The sequence below is a fragment of the Macrobrachium rosenbergii genome, chromosome 4 (assembly GCF_040412425.1).
Source record: "Macrobrachium rosenbergii isolate ZJJX-2024 chromosome 4, ASM4041242v1, whole genome shotgun sequence".
Taxonomy (NCBI): domain Eukaryota; kingdom Metazoa; phylum Arthropoda; class Malacostraca; order Decapoda; family Palaemonidae; genus Macrobrachium; species Macrobrachium rosenbergii.
The window spans coordinates 37,547,443-37,570,758 of NC_089744.1; the positions used below are offsets into that span (position 1 = coordinate 37,547,443).

Sequence of the window (23,316 nt, forward strand, 5' to 3'; positions counted from 1 at the left end):
GCTAACTCCCGAACGCCGCCGGCATACGGGAGACGTTTTTGTAAATAGAGGCTCGACGTTTAAGGGTTAACCCTTAAACACCAACTGGACGTATCGTACGTCGACTAAAATTGTCTGTCGGGTGCCGAGTGGACGTACGGTACGTCGGCTACAAAAAGTTTTTTTAAATATTCGCGGAAAAATAGTTATAGGCCTAGTTTGCGAAAGATTTTAAATCACGCGCTTGAGAGATGCTAGGAGTTCACGGATCACGCTGTTGTTTTGCTTACAAGCGTTACCCAGCTGAGCATGCGCGAATTTCTTTCTTTTCGCACTACAGAGCATCAGCGATGCATCTCAGAAATTCTTTCGTCACTTTGTCATAATTTTGGCACCGTTTTATATTAGCCATTACAAAAAGTTTTATGTATGAAGAAAATGTACGCAATTTCATGTAGAATACAACAAACAGACAACCCATGGTTGTAGCTTTTATAAGTTTTGAAATATTTTCATATAAATCACGATAAGTGCCAAAATTTCAACCTTTGGTCAACTCTGACTTGACCAAAATGGTCGAAAAACGCAGTTGTAAGCTAAAACTCTTACATTCTAGTAATATTCAATCATTTACCTTCATTTTGCAACAAATTGGAAGTCTCTAGCACAATATTTTGATTTGTTAATTTAAAAAAAAAAATTTTCCTTACGTCCAATCGCTGTAACTCGGCCGAACATCTCAGAAATTCTTTCGTCACTTTGTCGTAATGTTTGCACCGTTTTATATTAGTCGTTACATAAAGTTTTATATATGAAAATGTGCGCAATTTCATGTAGAATACAACAAAAAATAACTCATGATTGTAGCTTTTATCAGTTTTGAAATATTTTCATATAAATCACGATAATTGCCAAAATTTCAACCTTCGGTCAACTTTGACTCGACCAAAATGGTCGAAAAACGCAATTATAAGCTAAAACTCTTACATTCTAGTAATATTCAATCATTTACCTTCATTTTGCAACAAATTGGAAGTCTCTAGCACAATATTTCGATTTATGGTGAATTTTTGAAAAAAAAAAATTTTTCCTTACGTCCGCGAGCGGTAACTCGGCCGAACATCTCAGATCTTCTTTTGTCACTTTGTCGTAATGTTTGCACCGTTTTATATTAGTCGTTCCATAGAGTTTTATAAATGAAAATGTGTGCAATTTCATGTAGAATACAACAAAAAATAACCCATGGTTGTAGCTTTTATCAGTTTTGAAATATTTTCAAATAAATCACGATGTGCCAATATTTCAACCTTCGGTCAACTTTGACTTGACCGAAATGGTCGAAAAACGTAATTGTAAGCTAAAACTCTTACATTCTAGTAATATTCAATCGTTTACCTTCATTTTGCAACAAATTGGAAGTCTCTAGCACAATATTTCGATTTATGTTAATTTTTGAAAAAACTTTTTCCTTACGTCTGCGCGGTACCTCGGCCGAAAATCTCAGAAATTCTTTCGTCACTTTGTCATAATTTTTGCACCATTTTATATTAGCCATTACATAAAGTTTTATGTATGAAAATGTACACAATTTCATGTAAAATACAACAAAAAACAACCCATAGTTGTAGCTTTTATCAGTTTGGAAATATTTTCATATAAATCACGATAACTGCCAAAATTTCAACCTTCGGTCAACTTTGACTCCACCGAAATAGTCGAAAAACGCAATTGTAAGCTAAAACTCTCACATTTTAGTAATATTCAATCATTTACCTTCATTTTGCAACAAATTGGAAATCTCTAGCACAATGTTTCGATTTATGGTGAACTTTTGAAGAAAACTTTTTCCTTACATCTGCGCGCGGTAACTGCCGAAAATCTCAGAAATTCTTTCGTCACTTTGTCGTAATGTTTGCACCATTTTATATTAGCCGTTACATAAAGTTTTATGTATGAAAATGTGCGCAATTTCATGTAGAATACAACAAAAAGTAACTCATGGTTGTAGCTTTTATCAATTTTGAAATATTTTCATATAAATCAAGATAAGTCCCAAAATTTCAACCTTCGGTCAACTTTGACTCGACCGAAATGGTCGAAAAACGTAATTGTACGCTAAAACTCTTACATTCTAGTAACATTCAATCATTTACCTTTATTTTGCAACAAACGGGATGTCTCTAGCACAATATTTCGATTTATCGTGAATTTTTGAAAAAACTTTTTCCTTATGTCCGCGCGCGGTAACTCGGCTGAAAATCTCAGAATTTCTTTAGTCACTGCATCATAATTTTTGCACCGTTTTATATTAGGCCTTACATAAAGTGTTATACATGAAAATGTGCGCAATATCATGTAGAATACAACAAAAAATAACTCATGGTTGTACCTTTTATGAGTTTTGAAATATTTTCATATAAATCATGATAAATAGAAAAAATTTGACCTTCTGTCAACTTTAACTCGACCGAAATGGTCGAAAACTGCAATTGTAAGCTAAAACATTTACAGTCTAGTAATATTCAATCAATTACCTTCATTTTGCAACAAACAGGGAGTCTCTAGCACAATATTTCGATTTATGGTGAATTTTAGAAAAAAAAAACTTGTTTTTACGTCCGCTCGTTACGAATTCACGCATCATTTTGTGATAATATTTTCTTTCTGTTGCTTTGATTGTTTTACAATTTGTTATATACCAAAATCATCGCAATTTAGTGTACAATACAACAAAAGAAAAAATAACTCATTAGCTTTAACCGTTTTGCTCACAGCGCGATTTGTATACAATTATATATGAAATTTTTTTTCGCGCTGTCATATATTCCAATATTTATATATGATGATTCTTTTTTTTCATTTTTGATGGTTGCATACTAAACTTCAGGCAATGACAAAAAAAGGAGCCAAAAATGAACTCTTCATCTTAAAAACTAAGTGTGCTGTGATTTAAAAAAAAAAAAAACTTTTTTTCAGCTTCGGCGCTAACTCCCGAACGCCACCGGCACACGACAGACACTTTTGTAAATAGAGGCTCGGCATTTGAGGGTTAAGGAAATTAAGTTAGTTATGTACACCCCAAAGTGTAAAAGTACTGCATCCTGTAACCAAAAAGTTAGAGAGGATACAAATTCTGCCCAAACAAGGTCTAATGTTAGAATTCCGACTGGAAATAACAAAATGGCCAGTTTAGACTACAAAACTTCAGATCAAAACATCATAGGGGCTCCAGTACTCACCCCTGATGGTACTGATAATCCTTGGCGAGACGCCTCGATGTGCATTTTCTCTCCTGATGGTATCTAATTAGTGAGAGAAAAACTATGATCAAAGTTGTACATGTAGTTTAAAGACAGGGCAGCATTCCCTAATAAAGAATGGCCCCTGATACCACCTTCACCAGACATGGCGAACCCACTAAAAGAAATGGTTCTCTTACCTGTGCCTATAGCATTACAAGTTATGGAAGACACCCTTTACCAGATCAATGGAAAATGATCTCTAATTCCATTTTGAATAAGACTCAAGTTGCTCAACAAGTAGTCTCAGCCTGTTGTTCCTCCACTTTCAAAATAATTATTCATGTGAAGGTAGATTTTCAGAATTTTGTAGTGACTAGAAAACAAGAGACAATGGCAGAATTAAAGCCTTTTGCCATGGGCATCCAAGTTTCGAAAAATTCCACCAAGGAATGGGCAACCCTTCAACTTTCTTTTGAAAGGAAACAGCTCCCTTTAGATATAGCTACTCAGCAGTTCAGGACCACTATGAGAAGAATCTCAGAGGGGAGAGCCTTGGCAGAATTTCATGCTAGGATCCACCTCCTTAGTATTATAACCTCTACCACCTTGCTGGAAGTTGCCACCAAATGGCTTCCATAAGATTCCAGAACAATTTTCACTGTTGTGGCCAAAAGTCTTATGAGAACCCTATGGGAAGCACTCTTTGACTTTCTAGAATGGCGCATAAAAGCACGAATAGAAACAGTGGAGGGCTCCAAGTCACTTCCCAATGTGACTTCATTATTACACTCTAACCCCTTCTGTAAGGACCTGTTTGAGGAATCTGTTGTGGCTAAACTTAACAAGCAAGCCAGCATCAGAATTGTACAGTGTACACTCTTTAGTGGAAAGGGAGAATTCAGGAAACAAAAACCCGAAAACTTCCCTTTACCCAACCCAAAAAAGGCTTGCTATGATCAAAAATCATATAAGCCTTCAGTCACCCCCAAAAGCTTTCCTCAAAAACAGGGTGGTCAGAAGGGGTAACTCCCTACAAAGGGACAACAACAACAATGGAAATGGGCCTGTTTGCCACAAACAAGAATAACAAACTTCCAGTGTATGTGTCTCCAAACTTGGAGAGTCAAGCAATAGCAAGAGATGCCTTCCTACAAGACTGGAACTAATGGAGGACAATATACATTCTTCCTCCATTGTCCCAGATTTCAAAGGTTTTGAGCAAGCTTCTAACCTTCAAAGGAACAGCTTACTTAATAGTCCCAAATTGGCCAAACAAACGAAGAGATCAATTACACTCTTCTATCCCAGACAGTAGGAGGGAAAGTCGTCTACACATCCTCCTTTCTGCGCCGAGACCTTCACATGTGGATTTCTTAAATATTGTCTACTATGAAAATTACTCACCCAACATTAATAGTTACCTAGTGCAAAAACTACGGACATCATCTACCAAACAATACCAGTCCATATGGAAGATATGGTTAGATTATATCCACACTGACAGACCAGATGAGATTTCTATGGAAAAATTTTTAAATATTCTTATATACAGGCAGTCCTTGGTTAACGGCGGGGTTCAGTTAACAGCTATCCGGTTTTACTGAGCTTGTCTAGCAACAAAAATCGGCAATTTTTGGCGCCGAAAATCGCCGATTTCCACTTATCAGTGCCGATAATTGGGTATCGGCACCAATACATACCTAACACATGCACTGGTGCTTTTCGGCGCCGATAAGCCCCAAAATTCGCCGAAAAAGCGCAAAAATCACCAACTTTCGGTTAGCAGTAATTTTTGGTTATCATCACACCCGCAGAATGGAACCCCGCCAATACCCGAGGACTGCCTGTACCTTTTTAAAGACAAATGCCTTGCTGTTACAAGAATCATGACATACAAAGCAGCATTAACAGAACCCTTGCTTTATGGATTCAGGATTGACTCTAGTACAGAAACTGTCACGTCACTTCCCATCTGCGGTCTTTTGCACTACAAAGACCTGCTCCAGAATGGCTTCCAATTATTTGGTCCCTGAACAAGGTGCCTAGACTTCTATCAAACCCTCAATTCAGCAGACCCAGACCCCAATATAATCACAACTCACATGCTAACAACTGACCATCAATTATTATTGTCCCCTGGCCCATCTTTCCTGGCCAAAAATGAGAATCCTTTAAGAAGGAAATCTATTCTGATAAGTAAACTCATTTTAGCATACAAAACATTGTGCCCAGCTCAAGCACTTAAGGTTTACATACCTATATGTCACGGCAAACATCCCAGAAGGTCGGATTTTCCTACACCCTAGCACAAATAAACCACTCTCTCTACAAGGGCTGAGAGTAATTTTAGTGTCCCTCATTAAAACGGAAAATCCACACTACTTTCCTAGGCTAACTGATATTAGGAAAGTACATTGTTGGCCTTCTTCAAAAATGCCTCTTTCAAAGAAGTCTTTGAATGTACAGGGTGGTCATCAGTGACAATATTTCTAAAACATTACTGCCACGAGCTTGTACAAATTTGACTACACTGTGTATCAGTAGGTGGCATGACTACTCCTAACCCAATAGGCGCTACAGAGGAAAACCAAGGGCTTTCTTGATGGAGTATGCTAACTATCACTGGGAGAAGGTAAACAGTACCGCAACCAAACCCAGCATGCTTAGATAAGTCACTGTAGAACTACATCCTATAACATAAGTTCGTGTTTAGTTTTTGTTCTTTGTTACCAAAACCTGAGGGGTATTTGGAATAAAGAATGGGGCTTAAAACTTGTGGCTTGACCTCGGACCAGAAATGTTTCTTCTTTAGGATGTTGGGATTAAAAATTAAGAGCTTAAGCCTTTTCGTCACCTGTCAATTTCTTTGTAAAGCTCCTTGAGGACAAAACAAGCGGCATAACATCAAAAAACAGGTTTTGATGTAGGAAAAACCTATTTTTGGTAGTCGCTGTCGAGTCCTCAAAACCCTCCCAATTCCCTGACAAAAAGGCATGGGATTTGGCCTAAGGATCATCCTGCATTGATCAGTTGAAAGTTATGGCTTCTTGGTTTTTGTGCCAGTCTGTTGTTGACAATATGGTGGACTGCATGCGAAGTAGTCACTTCATCTTCTGGCAGGTTTTGACAATGGAAACAATGGGGTAACAGCTTCGCTGAAGATGAGGGAAAGTGCCCTCTTATCTTTGAGTCCATTATATACTCCATCATGTGTTATAGCATTCATCATCATGACACAAAACCTGGCCAAAAGACCAACTAAAAGAGAATTCTTTGATGTTAGCTTGGTCACCATGGAGCTCTGGTAGACCATGGAAGGTAACTCCTTGAGGACTCAACAGTGACTACCAAAAATAGGTTTTCCCTATGTCAAAACTGGTTTTGGTACCATCTACAGTATTACATATATGACCAAAATAAGTGATGACTCTTACAGGCATACAAAATTAGGGTAGAATCACTCAAACATAACAGGGAACATAAAATACCTACTTACCTTCAAAGTTTGTTCTGTAGCAGCAGAAAGTGCATCTATAGCAGCCATGTTCTTAGCTGGGATCTTCTTTTTCTTGCTGTTTTTCTTTTTCCCTTCTTTTTTGCCTTCCTTTCCCTTACCCTCTTTGTGTTTTTCATGCTTCTCTAGTTTATCATGATGCTTCCCATGTTTTCCCCTGTGCTTTATCTTCTTTTTCTTCTTTCCTGATTCCTCTTTCGTCTTGCCTGGATGCTTTGAGCCATTGGCTTCCCCAAAATGGTTTCCTTGAAGGTGTTCTTCATCATCTGAGTAATCATAAACATCCTCTACTTTTAAGATCTTCTTTGCATCCTTTTCAGACACATGCTTATTCTTCTTTTTGTGATGTTTGCCATCTTTTGACTTACTTTTATGGTGATGATGATGATGGTGATGATGGTGATGTTTCTCATGCTTATCCCCATGTTTGTGTTTCTTCTTTTCCTTATCTTTGCCATTCCCACCCTTCTTTTTACCATGTTTGCCAGCATGATTGTTTTTGCTCTTTTCGTTAGTTTTGATTATTTTCCCGTCTTGTTGGTCATCATCTTCAATATCATCAATTTCACCAAACAATTCATTATGCCTTTCACTTAGATAAACACTGTTACTCCTGTCATCCTCATTTTCCTCATCACTTCTATAATCATCATTATTGTAGTACATGCATACATCTTGTTCAACTTCATCATCATCATCATCATCATCTTCCAAATCCTCATCACTTGCTTCCATGCTAGTACTGACTTTTCTGTTTGCATCATCCTTCCTTGGTCTCCCTACTTTATTCTTGACAACTTCTTCTTTAACAAAGTTTCCAGTTACAGGGTGAGTCCCATCAATAATGTCTTCATCCATTTCTTCATCATCCTCTGGATATGGGTCTTCTCGTACCAAGAGAGGAGGCTCATCAAAATCATCATCATCATCATCTTCCTCTTCTTCCTCCTCTTCGTCATCTCTAAATTCATACTGATCAATCTTTGGTTTGTCCTTATTTCTGTATTTCTCTTTCTCTTTGCTCTTTTCTCTATTAAATTTGGTCTTCTTTCGTTCCCTCTCCTTTTCTGGAGGAACTGTGGTATCTTTATGTTTTTCCTTGGGCTTCCTTCCAACCTTCTTCTTTTTGCGACCTCTCTTCTTTGGAGTACTCTTTTCCCCATCACCCTTCTTGTTCTCTTTCTCATCACTATTTCTTCTCTTATTCTTTCTTTTGGATGCTTGCTGGTAGCTCATATCAATGTACATCTCTTCATCCGAGGAAAGATCAGCTTCTAGGTATTTTGCTTTTAATTTTGCAAATACTTTTTCAAGTGTGTATGCCATATGAGTGTACTCTGTAATAAAAAATAAATGTCAAAATTCAATACATTTGTTAAAAATTAAATTGAAATGATTAAGACATGTAAAAATGGAACTCTGCCGGCTGTTTCTCATTCTACCTTGATGATGATGCTTGGTACTAAGTTGTTGACCTTGCAGAAAATTTCATTAAAAGACCCCAACTAAGCTTACGGAAAGTTAAAATCTGTCTACATCTCATCTTTTTTTATAGTGTAGCTGCTGTTCGTCCTCAAAGGAGTTACACCCTCATGGTCCCCCCAGGGACCCATAAGACAGACAACCATTTACAAAGAATTCTCTCATAGTTGATCTCGGCCAGAATAATGCTTGTTGGCACAGAGATAGAACATAAAGGACTCAGGGCAGGATACCTCGATCTCCTGTCCAACTCACACAGGTTGACAACAGTGTATGTCACCCATCTTCCCAATTTCACTCTGGTCTTTCCAAGAGTTTAGTAATCCCCATGTTTTGCAGGAAATTATGTTCAACTATGCATTTTTTTTTATCATCATATCTCCAGTCAAGCTAAGTACTCAGTTTTAAGACCCAGTGAAAAGTTTTAGTTCCTTAGAATTTCAACAGGTAGGTTTATATCTATTTAAAGTGAGAGCCAGTAGGTCTATTGTAAGGCAAGAGGTTAGGAGTAGAATGTTAGGCTGCGCTGTAATTGCTGTGCTGTCTTTTCTTGTTCGACAAAGTGATAATCAGCCCTAAGGCAATAATATTAGACAACTTTGTTATTAAAACCCATTGTTCAATTACTTTTTTCTAATATTTACAGTTTATTTGAGGTTACCAAAAGGGTAAATCAGGTTAGCCTAACTTCTTGTTTACGAAACATGGAAGTGATCGTAGCTCCCAATCATGTGTCACTTACGAGCCTTGGTGTTTACCAATAGCCAGTTTTTCCTTTGTAGTATTTTATACACAGTCCCCCAGTTATCCTTAATATAGAGGTTCTTTTCAAGTGTTAAAGGAAATACATTCATGAGGTCTACTTCCAATGGTAGTGACATATTACTCTGCCGGCAATGATGTCAAGGGTGTTGAGCAAATTGTCTTTTTCCTACTTTGCTGGCAGAGACACCACAGGTGTTGAGTAAATTGTCTTTTTCCTAATGGAAAGAGAATACAAAAGTACTTTTTCGTAATGGTGAGCTTTGCTAAACAATTTAAAATCTTAAGAGATACTGATTTTAAATATATTTGGTCCAATAACTCTAATAATTATTGATTTCAATTAAGTACCAACTAACATAGCCTATGGGATACATAACCTTTACCTGATGCTTGGGAATAGACCGGGTATTCAAAGGTTATGAAATGCATAGAAATATAGTGTATGGATATCCATTTAGAGTTGTCTTGATTGACTTAAGGAGCATTTGTCAGTCATTTAAGGCAATGTTAGTGTAGTAATTGTGAATTAATATTTCAACATATTACTACCATTTTATGGATATCACCCAATGGTCATATGTTACCTTACATCATACTGTACTATGGCCATGAACTTGACCCATCAAATTTGAACAAACATGTTTGCATAAATTTTATATACACAGTACTAATTAATTTTATGGGAGCTCAGGAATGAAGGAATTATACTGGTGGCCTAACTAGATGACTGCTAATCTGGGGAGCCACCACAGAAGAGTGCTGACGAAACCTTGAGTGGTAGCTGACAGACTCCAGTCAAAAGATTTCTTAATAAGAATAAGTCCCGCCTTACGTCCAGCAGACTTTTTCTGAGACTGGGACTTTGTTGGGCTACTCTTCGCAGCCAGCTGTCTCTTCCCAACAGCAATCAAACCAGAATAAGAAAGTACCTGAGAATGTTCCTTGCACAGCCCTGCTTTTCCAGATGACAATTGGAACAAAGTCTGGGCCTGCTACAGTTTGAGCAGTTTGAGTCCATGGTAGATCTAATCCTGAGATTGTGACTGTAGGATTTAAACAGTCTGGGTCTCACATGCCAGGAAAAGGCTTTGTGATCGCTTTCATCTGAGACTGGAAAGATACTCTGTCTGTGGACCTGGAAGGGGTCTCTGGCAAACATGCTAACCTGACTCCACCATTCGTACGAGTCATAATACATATGAATGCCTCCTTGACAGGTTGGGGAGGCCATTGGGAGGACTGTCAGTTAAGGGGAAGATGGTCACCTATTCTGAGGGAGTGTCATATCAGCTTCCTAGGGCTATTGGCTGTCTTGCTCACATTTTGTTGGTCCTAGACTGCAATGTCTTATATTACGAGGTTAAGCTCATGCTGAGCTCCTCTCAATTCAGTAATTGCTAACATGCTTCCACATCGGGAAGTGGACCAGTTTGCCACATGTGAGAACCATCAACTTCCAGTGTATGCGTCTCTGAACCTGGACATTCAGACAACAGCAAGAGATGCATTCCTACAAGACTGGAACGAATGGAGGACAATATGCTTTTTTCCTTAACTGTCCCAGATTTCGAAAGCTTTGAACAACCTACTAGCTTTCAATGGAACCACTTGCCTAGTAGCCCTGAATTAGCCAGTCATTGGTTCTTTATTTCTTCAACAACAGGCAAGAGAACAGATTCCAATACCATCCACTGTTCATTCCCAAACAGAAGTAGTTGTCCACACATCCTCCTTTCTGAGCAGCTATCTTCACATGTGGATTTTTAATTCTAGTCTACTGTGAAGATTATTTGCCTAACATTGCTAGGTACCTATTACAAAAACTACGGACTTCATCTATCCGACATACCAGTCCATAAAGAAAATGTGGTTAAGCTACCTCCACACTAAGAGCCCAGTTTTATATTTTATTTTACATTTTATTAACTTTTCAGGTCAAGCACCTTGCTATTTCAACAATCATGGCATACAAGGCAGCATTGGTGGAACCCTTGCCCTATGGTTTTGATTCTAATATAGAAATTGTCAATCATTTCTGCAGTCTTTTACACTATAAAGGTCAGCTCCTACAAGATTTCCCATTACCTGGTCTCTGAAAAAAGGTTCTTAGACTAATGTCATTCCCTCAATTTAGTGGGCCCAATACAACTACAACTCACATGCTCCAAAGGGCAGTCTTCTTGACTGCTTTGGCATCAGGAACTTGAATTAGTGTAATGGGCTTTCCCAGACAAGGACATTTCACCACTTATACACCTAGTTGTCATTTACTGTTGTCTCCTAGCCAAGAATGAGGACCTTTTTAAACAGAAAATCCCCATTTTTTGATAAAGGAACTTGATGTTTCATGTAAAATATTATGCCCGGTTCAAGCACTCAAGGTTTGCCTAGATGTCACCACAAACATCCCAGGCGGATCTATTTTTCCTACACTCCAGCACAAACAAACCATGCTCTCTACATGGGCTATGAATTATTTTTGTGGCCCTCATTAAAAAGGCAGACCCTCACTCCTTTCCTAGTCGCATGACATCCAAAAGGTGAGGACATTGTTAACTTTCTTTGGAATATTTCCTTCGAAGAAGTCTTCGTGTACGGAGTGGTTATTAGAATCAGCATTCCTGAACCAGTGAAAACAAAATAATCCTGCAGCTGGCATCAACATAATTAGTTAAGTCACTGTAGAACCACAAGGGATAGGTTCATGTGTTTCCTGTTCTTTATTGACAGACCCTAACAGGTATCCGGAATCAAGACTGCTGATAGCCTGTGATTTACCTTGAATCAATAATTCCTGAAACATTATTGCCATGAAAGTGGTGGTCATGCTGAGATACCGCTGGGGAAGGCCACAATAATCTTGCAGCCAGACCCAACATAATTAAGTTAAGTCACCTTCGAACCACATAGAATAATATACCACTGGTTCATGTGTTGTTTCCTGTTCTTTACTGCCTAACCCTAAGGGTATCGGGATTAAAGAAATTGGTTCATAAACTGTGACTATACTTCGGACCAAAAATTTATCTGGGCTGTTGGGATTTATTTTTTAGGAGCTAAGCCATTTCGTCACCTGTCAATTTCTTTTGTAAGCTCCTTTGAGGATGAACAGCGGCTACACTACCAAAAAACACATTTTGACATAGGAAAAACTTATTTTTGGTAGCCACTGTGAGTCCTCAAAATCCACTTTCCCTGACGAAAAGGCATGGGACTGGGGTGAACATTTATCTTGCACAGACCTGGAGTGTAACGAGGATTATGGGTGACAAACGCTATTGTCAACTTGCGTGAGTGGGACATAGAGCCAATGCAGTTGCTGTAAGACAGGAAATAGAGCCCTCCTGCCCTGAGTCCTTTATATTCTATCACTGTGCCAACAAGCAATATTCTGGCCTAAACCAACTATAAGAGAATTCTTTGTAATTGTCTGTTTTATGGAGCCCTGGGGGACTAAGAGTGTAACTCCCTTGAGAACAAACAGCAGCTACCAAATGTAGGTTTTTCCTAAATCAAAACCTGTTTTTTAAGCCATCTTAATCATCAGAAATAACAGAATATAAACTTTCTGCCCATATGAAGCCCACCTTTCCATTATCCTACATTCACTTTATCAGTGACCATGATATCTCAGTTAAAAATAGCTTTAGCCTGAAATGTATTTTTAACATGCACTTACACATCCAGAATATCTACATCAAGAATTTATATTTATGTGTAAAAACTAACATCTTTAAAATACCCTCAATCAAACCAAATGTACCTTTACAGCACTAAAATGTTAAGCCAAATGAATATATGACCTGCTTATCCTTTTGTTTTTGGCAATCTTATGTCATACATATCACTGTTAAGTTTAAATATGCAAAATTGGAATACATATCCTTTTTCAATAACATCTTTTAACAATTTATATCCTATCCTCCTTAATATCTATGTTCTGAACTTGGTGCTATAATACACATAAAACAGAAGAAAGCTCTTCCTTCAGTGTCCCTTTTGAATATAGTTGTACATTTCCATGACACAAAAGTGAAATATGCTTTATCTATAATCATAACAAAAGCAGCTCATGAGATTGAACTCTCTTACTCCTCCCTTCACCTTTTATTGGTATTGCATTCTAAGTAGTATAATCTCTCAAAATCCTTGTAGCACTTAGCTCAGTGGTTCTTAAACTTTTTTGCCTAGCGCCCCCCTCTGCATTATGTATAGATCCCACGCCCCTCTACCCCTGAAATTTTTGCCAGCTATAATCTATAAACAATATGTTGCCTATTTGTATGCTATTATACTTATCATAACAATAAAAGGCAATTCATCTATTTGTATGCTATTATACTTACCATAATAATAAAAGACAATTCATAAATAAGATTTGAAATTAAAATTTACTTATACTGTATTTTGAATTTTTGGCATGTTTTGAGATAATAATTAGAAAATATATGGAAGCAGTGATAAGGTTTTTGGCAATTTTGTAATTAACATCACAAATTAAAAAAATAATAGGCACCATCTGGCAACTCTGCTTGCGCCCCCCCTGGAAGCTTCTGGCACCCCCCCTACGGGGGGCGTGCCCCCCAGTTTAAGAATCACTGATTTAGCTTTTCTTATAAAATAGCACCAAAAATAATACAGTAGCTACAAAAGTCTTCTGCAAAAAACAATTAAGATAGTTTAACCACAACAATGCATACATCTGGACACATGAATTATGCTAAAAGAACATTCCACTTCTGAAACAGGTTAACAACTTGAAATTAGTCTGCTTCATGACTTTCTGACAGAAAGGAGTACAGTGGTGTCTGCCTTACCACAAAATTTACTTATAATCTGATAGGTCTTTAAAAATACAAAATATCTTAAAAAAAAATTAGCATTCACGTTTCAGGTCTGGAGTGCAAGGATGTCTACCTTCAATAAAATTTCTTTGTCATTTGGTAAGAGTCTTCCTAAATACTAACATTTCTACTTATGTTCCTTACTAAGCATAATCACCAACACAATAAAAATATTTTTATAATAAAATAAAGTTTTTATATATATATATATATATATATATATATATATATATATATATATATATATATATATATATATATATAATATATAGCTATTAATTTCCTTTAATTTCCTTTAACGGCAACTCAAAATTTTGAAATTGCGGGTCCGCTAGTTTGTTATGGTTATGGCGACATGCCCCGCCCACTTTCAGATGTAAGAGAAGGTGCAACATAGCAAAGAACTTCAATCTGTTTATGCCCTTATGCCCAAGTGAGGGGAGGCGGGTGGGCTCTGATTATGTAATTACTGGATAAGTATATATAAAACTTAAATTTATTATAAAAAAGTCATTTTTATATAAGTAACTTACCCAGTAATTACATAGCTGATTCCCACATTGAATGGAGGTGGGAATGTTGGACATATCTACCCCAAAACATTATTAATAGTGAACCAAACAAAAACTTCTTTCAGTTTTCTTCTGAAGATGGAAAGAGAAACCCACAAGATTCTTGTGTATAACTTGTTTACTGGTAAATATTTACATATTACTTTTAATCTCGACTACTTTCAGGTCCTAACTGTGACCCTTTTTCAAGAGATGAGGTAGTCAGGCTGGTTCAAGGCCCAGCAATCTTCTGGAACTTCTTCTCCCTGTGCTGTCATTTATATGATGGCTGTCCTGGTTTCCATTCTCTTGAGAGTTGTTAACCTCCTCCTGTCGGTCTGATATCCTGATCTGATGGTCAGTGGTATTAATCCTTGTGGTATGTGAGTAGTCACCATCAGTCTGTTGGGCAGGAGACCTAACCTCCAGGTCAAAAGGGTCGATCTTAGCTTCTTTTAATATTAAGATCGGCTTATGGGATCTTCTGAGGTAAATCCTTTGTTTCCTTCTATCACTTTAATCTGTCTGATGAGTGCCCCTTCCACTACCCTCCTATGACTGATGTTATTGCTTTTGTATATAAGCCTACTGTTTTTAAAATCCATCCTATGGTCCTTTTCCCAACAATGCCTAGCTATAGCACTCCCCTGTGAGTTGAGTTGTACTGCCCTCCTGTGTTCTTGGATTCTAGTCCTTATTCCCCTACCTGTTTCACCCACATATTTTTCTCCACAATTGTTGCAATTAATTATGTATACTCCCCCTACATCATCTGCATTACTATCTTCTACTTCCAATTTATTTTTACATACTTTGTTTTTTACGATGTTGTCAAAGGTATACACAAATTTACATTTAATTTCTTTCATTTTTTATGTAATTTGTTTCATTTTAGGCATATAAGGGAGGGAAACTATTTTCTTGTTTTCTGTATTCCATGTACTCTCTGCATTTTCCCTGTAAAAAATCCTCCTAAAAAATCCCCATAAGCCGATCTTTAATATTAAAAGAATCTAAGGTCGACCCTTTTGACCTGGAGGTTAGGTCTCCTGCCCAACAGACTGATGGTGACTACTCACATACCACAAGGATTAATACCACTGACCATCAGATCAGGATATCAGACCGACAGGAGATTAACAACTCTCAAGAGAATGGAAACCAGGACAGCCATCATATAAATGACAGCACAGGGAGAAGAAGTTCCAGAAGATTGCTGGGCCTTGAACCAGCCTGACTACCTCATCTCTTGAAAAAGGGTCACAGTTAGGATATGACAGTACTCGAGATTAAAAGTAATATGTAAATATTTACCAGTAAACAAGTTATACACAAGAATCTTGTGGGTTTCTCTTTCCATTATTAATAGTAATGAGTCTGAGAATAGAAATTTGCTAACACTGAATCAATGTTGTTGAACCTTTCCTGAAAAGAGAGCTGCTACAGTAAGATACTGCCTCTGGTTGACGCTCATCTTAACTAGTAGAGGCGAGGCAGTAAAGCCTTGAGGGCCTAATACTACAGTGGGTGCTTTGTAGCGATGGACTAAATTCCGATGGCTAGCAAAGTACAACAAGATGTCCCTGCCCAGGGCGAAATATACCACACGAAATAACCGGAGTAAATAGTCACCATAACCACGAAAAATCAAGTTAAAAACACCAATGCCCAACCATAAAACCAAAAGAATGGAGGGTACTCCAAGTACACAGTACTCCCAGGCTCCCCAAAACTCAACCCTAGGCAAGGCGAAGAGATTGAAGAAAGGACATTGCTTTCTACGTTTCCTTCCCCAACACCGCTCCAGCCACGTAAAACGGACCAAGGTACTGCATTAATCGTAAGTAGTCTCGATATCCCTTAAATAATGCTATGCAAACACCGACTTGCACTTCCAAAATGTCGCTTGTACAATTGACGTATGGGACAGACTGCACTTACATGCCAAAGACTTAGCGACTGCTCTTATCTCATGGGTTTTATCTTTAAAGATGAGAGTGAGTCTTCGTTCACCATGGAATGTTCTTCAGAAATCAGATTCCTAACAAAAATGCCAGGGCATTCTTAGACAGGGGTCTAGAGGGATATTTCACAAAACACCAAAGGTTCCTTGAAGTACCACAAATGTCCTTCGTTCTGTGAAGATAAAACTTAAGGGCCCTTACTGGACAGAGAGTTCTTTCTTCTTCAGACAGACCCATATCTCGGGCAAGTTCTTGATCATAAAAGAATGAGGCCATGGATTCGATGGCACTGCCCTCCCCTGAGAAAATCCTATGTTTCTGTCTAAAGCATGGATTTCACTGGACCTCTTAGTGGTGGCCAAGGAGACCAGAAAAGAGTCTTCCTAGTTAGATCCCTTAAAGAGATAGATTGCATGGGCTCAAAATGTGACTGGAAATCCACTTAAGGACCACGTCTAAGTTCCAGGACAGCAAAGGTTTTTTCTTTAGGCTTTACGGTGTCAAAGGACTTAATCAGGTCGGACAAATCCTGGTTCAACTATAAGTCCATTCCTTTACGGCGGAAAATTGAGCTAAGCATAGCTCTGTATCCTTTAATGGTAGAGGTAGAAAGTCCTCTAGTGGAGCATAGGAATGGGAGAAAGTCGGCAATTTCTGCTACAGAGGTCTTAGAAGAGGACACGTTATTTTGTCTGCACTAGGACCTGAAGATGGACCATTCTGCCTGGTAGACATTATCTTAAGACTGTCTTCTACACTTCTCAATTGCGTCTGCAGCCGCTCTTGAAAAGTCCTTCTTTCGGAGCACTCGCCTAACAATTTGAACCCTGTTAAGGCCAGAGAAGACAGGTTTTTGGTGGAACCGACAGAAGTGAGGTTGCCTGAGAAGTTGTTCCTTCTGTGGCAGCATTCTCGGGAAGTCCACAAGAAGTTCTAGTAGGTCCGGGAACCACTCTCTTGTTGGCTAGAAGTGGGCTATCAAGATCATAGATAGGCTTTGATGAGACCAGAATTTGTTGATGACTTGCCTCACTAAACCGAATGGGAGAAAGGCATACAGGTCTTTGTTGGACCAATCCTGCAACATTGCATTGGTCGCCCATGCCAAGGGATCTGGAACTGGTGAGCAGAGGAGAGGAAGTCGGTGATTTCTGGAGGACACGAACAAATCTATCTTTGGTTTCCTCCAGAGCTTCCACAGATCCAGACGAACCAACAGGTCTAATGTCCATTCTGTGGAGAGGATCTGTCTTTGACGACTCAATTCGTCCGCAAGAACGTTGAGTCTTCCCAGAATAAAACACGTTGTCACTTGAGTTTCATTCTGGTGCAACCGAAGAAGAATGTCCCTTGCCGCTTCGTACAGGGAGAAAGATTGGGTTCCTCCTTGTTTCTTGATATACGCCAGTGCCGTTGTGTTATCTGAACGCACTGCTACTGTCCTCCCCGGTATTTCTGAAGCGAAGCAATGTAGGCCCAGAAATATTGTCTGTGATTCCTTTACGCTGATGTGCCAGTTTTGCTGTTCCTGGGACCGATTCCTGACATTTCTTTTAATCCCAAAAGAGCTCTCCAACCTATGTTCACATGTCGGAAAAGAACTCTAGGTTGGGGATCAGATGATGAAGAGATTTCCTTTCTGATAGTCTCTTTCTAGAATTCCACCAATGACGATCCTCCTTGATTTCCGTTGTTATTGGGAACACGAACGAGTCCAGAGACTTTTTCCCTGTTCCAGCTGGCTCTGAGGAAGAACTGGAGAGGTCTCAGGTGAAGTCTTTCCAGAGTAACAGATTGTTCCATGGATGAGAGGGTACCTAGAAGACTCATCCACTGATCAGCCGAGCAACAGTTTAGATTTGGAAATCCTTCCACTGTCTGGAGACACCTTTCTGTTCTCTTCGGGACTGGAAAAATCCAAAAACCCGAGAATTGATCGTCATCCCTAAATAAGGAATCTCGTGAGAAGGCGTCAGGAACGACTTGTTTTGACTGATGAGAAGGCCCAATTCCTGAGCCAAGAGTGAAGAGTCGTGCGAATGTCCTCCGTACACTACGCTTATGAGCGGGAACACAGTAGCCGGTCGTCTAGATATAGAGAGATCTTTATCCCCATCAAATGAAACCACTTTGCTAGTGGAGCCAATACTCTGATGAACATTTGCAGAGCTGTTGAGAGGCCTGGTTGTAGAATCCCGGAGAATGAATGTCCTCTTTCTGAACAAGGGACTTCACCTCTAGCAAGAGAGCAGCAAATCTCTCTGAGCCTGGAGAGTAGCCTGTCAATTTGACAGGCTTGCAGATTAGAGGGGGAATATTCAAAGAGGAGATAGTGTAGCCCTCCTTCAGAACAGACACTATCCAAGATTCCTCTCCCTTTTTTGTTCCAACCGTTACCAAAAGTGAAGGAACCTCGCTCCTATCTGAGTACGGAGGACTATGTTTTCATTTCCTGGAGTAAGACTTTGAAGAGGACTTCTTGCTGGAACGCTGTGGGAAATGGATATAAGTTCTTGCCCTAATCTAGGATCTAGAATGGGAGCTCCAAAAGGGAGTAGGTTGCAGCGGATACGAAGATCTGGGAGGAGGAGCCAATGAATCTTTTAGGCATCTCGTAGATTGAGTGAGCAGGTCCTGAGTGTTCTTTTTCTACAGGTCAGAGGCGATGTTCAGTACTGTAGCCTGTGGAAAAAGATGTCTTGTCCAAGGGGAGAATACGAGGGCCGATCTTTGAGACGGGGTGACCCTTTTCGAATTAAAAGAGCACCAAAGCTCCCTCTTCTTAAGAATACCCATGGCGTACAGACTGGCTAACTCCTGCGTACTGTCGCGAATGCCTCTGTCAATACAGGAAAGCATTCCCAAGAGATTCAACAAGATCTCTTGAGGTAAATAAGATCACTCTCTAAGTTTGCACGCCAGAGCACCCACCGCCCAGTCAAGGAAGCTCATCACTTCGAACACCTTAAAAATATTTTTAAGACGGTGCGCAAGTTCCAAGGCCGAGAACATCATTTTCTACTTCCTCCAGTGCCTTCTTAGCTGAAGAGGGAATAGCTGGTGAGAAGCAGCTTTGATAAGTTGCTAGCAGGAGCTCCAACAGCGCCACGTACAGCGATGAAGGCGCATCTTGATCACGAACAAACTCTTCCTCAGAAGAGACAAGAGAAAGCGCTGAATCCTTGCCCTTCTTACCAGGAACAGGGGAAGAAATCTAAAACTCCAATGCATACCGCTTTAGCAGGCGTGACTTGTCCGCATAGCACTGTGCACGCCTGGGACTAAAATCTTCGGAGCTGGAGGGCATACAGTGAGCACTCACTTGAAGGCCTTTCCAATGGCCTTTGGTTGCAGTCTGGGATTCATCAGCAGACTGAACCAAGGGGGCGACTGCTCGGGGGCAGACCCCACCGACCTCCCTTAGGCTGCCAGTATGACTACCCCCCCCGTGCTGGGGAGTATGACAGGGACCTTGGCCTAAGAGAATTGGCGGGCCAAACAGCCACCTCCTCCACTACCACTGCAATTGCAGTGGGCGCCACGATGCACTCTGACTTGCTTTCAGACTGAACTGAGGGGGCAACTGCTCGGGGGCAGACCCAACTGACCTCCCTTAGGCTGCCAGTTTGCCTCCTCCCAGGTGCTGGGGAGTATGACAAGGATCTTTGGCCTAGGAGAACTGGCGGGCCAAACAGCCACCTCCTCCACTACCACTTAGGCTGCCAGTTTGCCTCCTCCCAGGTGCTGGGGAGTATGACAAGGATCTTTGGCCTAGGAGAACTGGCAGGCCAAACAGCCACCTCCTCCACTACCACTGCACTTGCACTGGGCGCCACAGGGCACTCTGACTCGCTTTTACCCGTAAGCACTTTCACCGATGACGCTAATTTTGTGATCGACTGCACATTCAATTCAAAGCGAGTGTCAATTTTCGACTCTAGATTGACGATGATGTTGGGGGTCGGAAACATGAGAGCCAGGCAAAGGAAATGGTTGCACAAATGGAGGAGATGGAATGGGATTGGAAGAAATTCCAGGTGCGATTGCATCCGACTTAGTGGATGAATCCTGACTAGATAAAGCTTTATTGGATTCCTTAGCAACAGCTTTCATCTTCCCAACTCTAGTTAGTTTCTGAGATGTGCATCTGAAGTCTTCCACTTCTTAATATCCCAGTCATTACACTCCTCACAGCGTAGATCTACTGGACATGTTTGTCCCCTACATGGAACACAAACAGTGTGCGATCGTAAGATTCTCAATTAGTCTAATATCCTATGTTAGCGCTACTAGTGTCAGACATCCTAGAAAGTCTAATACAAGTCCAAAAAACGGGCAAAGAGTTGTCAATCAATAATCAAAATTTGCCTAACATTATCTTAATTATGCCGAAAGGCTACGAAATTAAATACTTCACCAACTGATGATAAGTCAAACAACCAGCAAAGTATAAATTCCAAAATTCGAGCTGCTGCCAACCACAGTCCTTCAACCACAGCCGGCAGAAACAAATTGAAGCTCTTTGCTATGTTGTACCTTCTCTTACACCCGAAAGTGGGCGGGGCATGTCGCCATAACCATAACAAACTAGCAGACCCGCAATTTCAAAATTTTTAGCTGCTGGTTAAAAGAAACTAATAGCTATGTAATTACTTGGTAAGTTACTTATACAAAATCTTAAAATTTAAACTCCCTAGGTTTTATTATAATACTTGTAAGGGGAGTAACACTGTATTTATCAAATAAAGCTATTAAAACAGCATGTGAAATCCAACAAAATTACTATATACTCACCACTTTCAGGTCCATTATAAAGCTTGCAATTGTCCATCATAAGCTTGAAGTCTCCTTCAAACATTGCAAGGTTTGTATAGTAACCTCCATCTAAACGCTCTTCCATCTGTAAATGTTTGCAGTTATATATCAAAATTAACCATTGAAAATCTATCAGTGTTATACAGTGGTGACAACATACTGCATATAATTTTCTAACTTAACTGATTTTCTCGGCACAAATCCGCCACTTTCAAAACTTCCTTCACAAGACCCTGTATCAATGGAAAACAGTAACCACAAGTGCTATCTGATCACTCTGGAAGCTTGGTGGCATTGGGAGGAAGGCAAATTTACCTTGTAAAGAGGTGTTTGTATAAAAAAAATCTTCATTTACAAATTATATCTGTTTTGGCACTAAAGAACTATCACTTTACAAATGCTTCAGTGCCCATTTTGACAGGAGTCTTGCTGTTAGCAAGAAAATTATTCTGACTCTCAGGGGTTTAAAGCCCGAGAACTGCTGAATGACTGCATCAGGAAATCCAAGCACTCAAGTGAATAACATGGGGTAATAAAATAGGCTAGTACACTGTTAGGAAAACTATATTCTGTAACATGTAAGAAAAGAGTCAAACATGGACCAAAACACTTACTCTTCATTCACAGCTTATAAATAAGTATGACAGCTGACCAAGCTGTGCAACAAGCAACCAAGATCAAGGAAAAGAGGTAAAGGAGTCATAAGGATGGAACTTTATAAAATAAGGGATATGTTAATAGAAAATAGCATGCCAAAATAAATGCACATTATAAAGAAGTTAGCACTGTACCATCTACACAAAATAGCAATGTCAGATGATGTTTTGAAGCTTTCAACCCAAAGGCATGCTTCTCCTGACCAATGAAGGTCTTGAATGGCACCTTCTCCAAAGGACTGTTTAATTCATATTAAAAGCATGTTCCAACAAAACTCCTCCTCATCTATAATCTTTAGCTCATCTAAGAACTTTGCTGTAATAATTCCTAACGCAAAATTCACTGTAACTGAGCTGGTTCTCCACTAACATCACTGTTTGAAAAAGATACAAAGGGTACTCCTTTTCTCCTTTATCAAATTGAAATTCAATCAAAAAACCTGCTAATGGCAGCTCTCCATCAAGCTGACAAGTCAGTTTAACAAAATTAACCCTTACTGGACAGATATGCTCTTTTGATCCCCAATAATTGCATATCAAACTCCCCGATTTGGATCATACGAGTACTGTTATTTTGCGCCACAATACTTGAATGAATTTTGCACAAAAACACTCTATTTGAATAGGCCACAAATGACTTATGGCACCTCTTATGGCAATACTAACACCTCAGTCCAGGATACGAGGAAGATTAAAGTGACTTTTCTGGGGGAAATGTACTACACCTCCCTATCCCAAGACATCTTGTTTATATTTGCCTATAAATATACTTAGGGTACTTAGGGATTGCTGTTAGGTTTAGTTCTTATCTTTTACAGTAGTATGTCAGCTTTAATTGTAATTTTGAAAACTAAAGTACAAAGAAATATTAGAAAAAACATGTACAACTCACTAAAAGGTACTGCATCTCCCATTCCAGTACAGAAACTGTTAATGATTTGTTCTTATCTCTTATGATACTACGTGAGTTGTAATTGTAATTTTACAAAAGAAAAAAGTTATTAGCAACACCATGTATAACTTTATAAAATTAGCATCCCTTTACAAATGTCTTGGAAATATTTGCTTTCAACTTCCCATGGAGGGCACAGAAAATTTTTTAGTGCTTTTTTCTTATACCAAATGCATTTGCATATCTTCGTCTTTCCACCGATTTCTTTTTTTAAACTGGCCAACCTTAAAGTTTGCCCAGCCTACAGGTGTTCTTAATGTACATTTTAGCCCGGCCTGCAAGGTTTAATACAGCCGTATGAACACAATATGTGCACTCAGCTCCACAAACTTCCTCACGTAAGAAGCCAGTGATTCATTTCAATCTCAAAAGACTCTACAGCTTCTGTTAACATTAGCAATGTACAAACATTGAACACTTTTAAAAATTTAGAGCTTTTTGTGAACTGTGACAATCTTGCCCAATTTTGAGTACTACAGAAAATGGCACTGAACATTACGAAACCATACAACTGAATGAGGAGAGATGGTGAAAAGTGCAGTATGAGGGTCT

General features: G+C 39.2%; 1 protein-coding gene across 3 annotated transcripts in view; it reads right to left on the minus strand.

The window, feature by feature from the left end:
• dikar overlaps window positions 1–23,316 on the minus strand; it is a 171,337-nt gene that overhangs the window by 27,000 nt on the left and 121,021 nt on the right. For all 3 annotated transcript variants that reach the window (XM_067094302.1, XM_067094310.1, XM_067094318.1), the window contains exons 11-12: window positions 21,136–21,241; window positions 6,718–8,072 (exon numbers count right to left, since the gene is read on the minus strand). In XM_067094302.1, coding sequence (XP_066950403.1) covers window positions 6,718–8,072; window positions 21,136–21,241 — 1,461 coding nt within the window. The remainder of the gene's footprint in view (window positions 1–6,717; window positions 8,073–21,135; window positions 21,242–23,316) is intronic.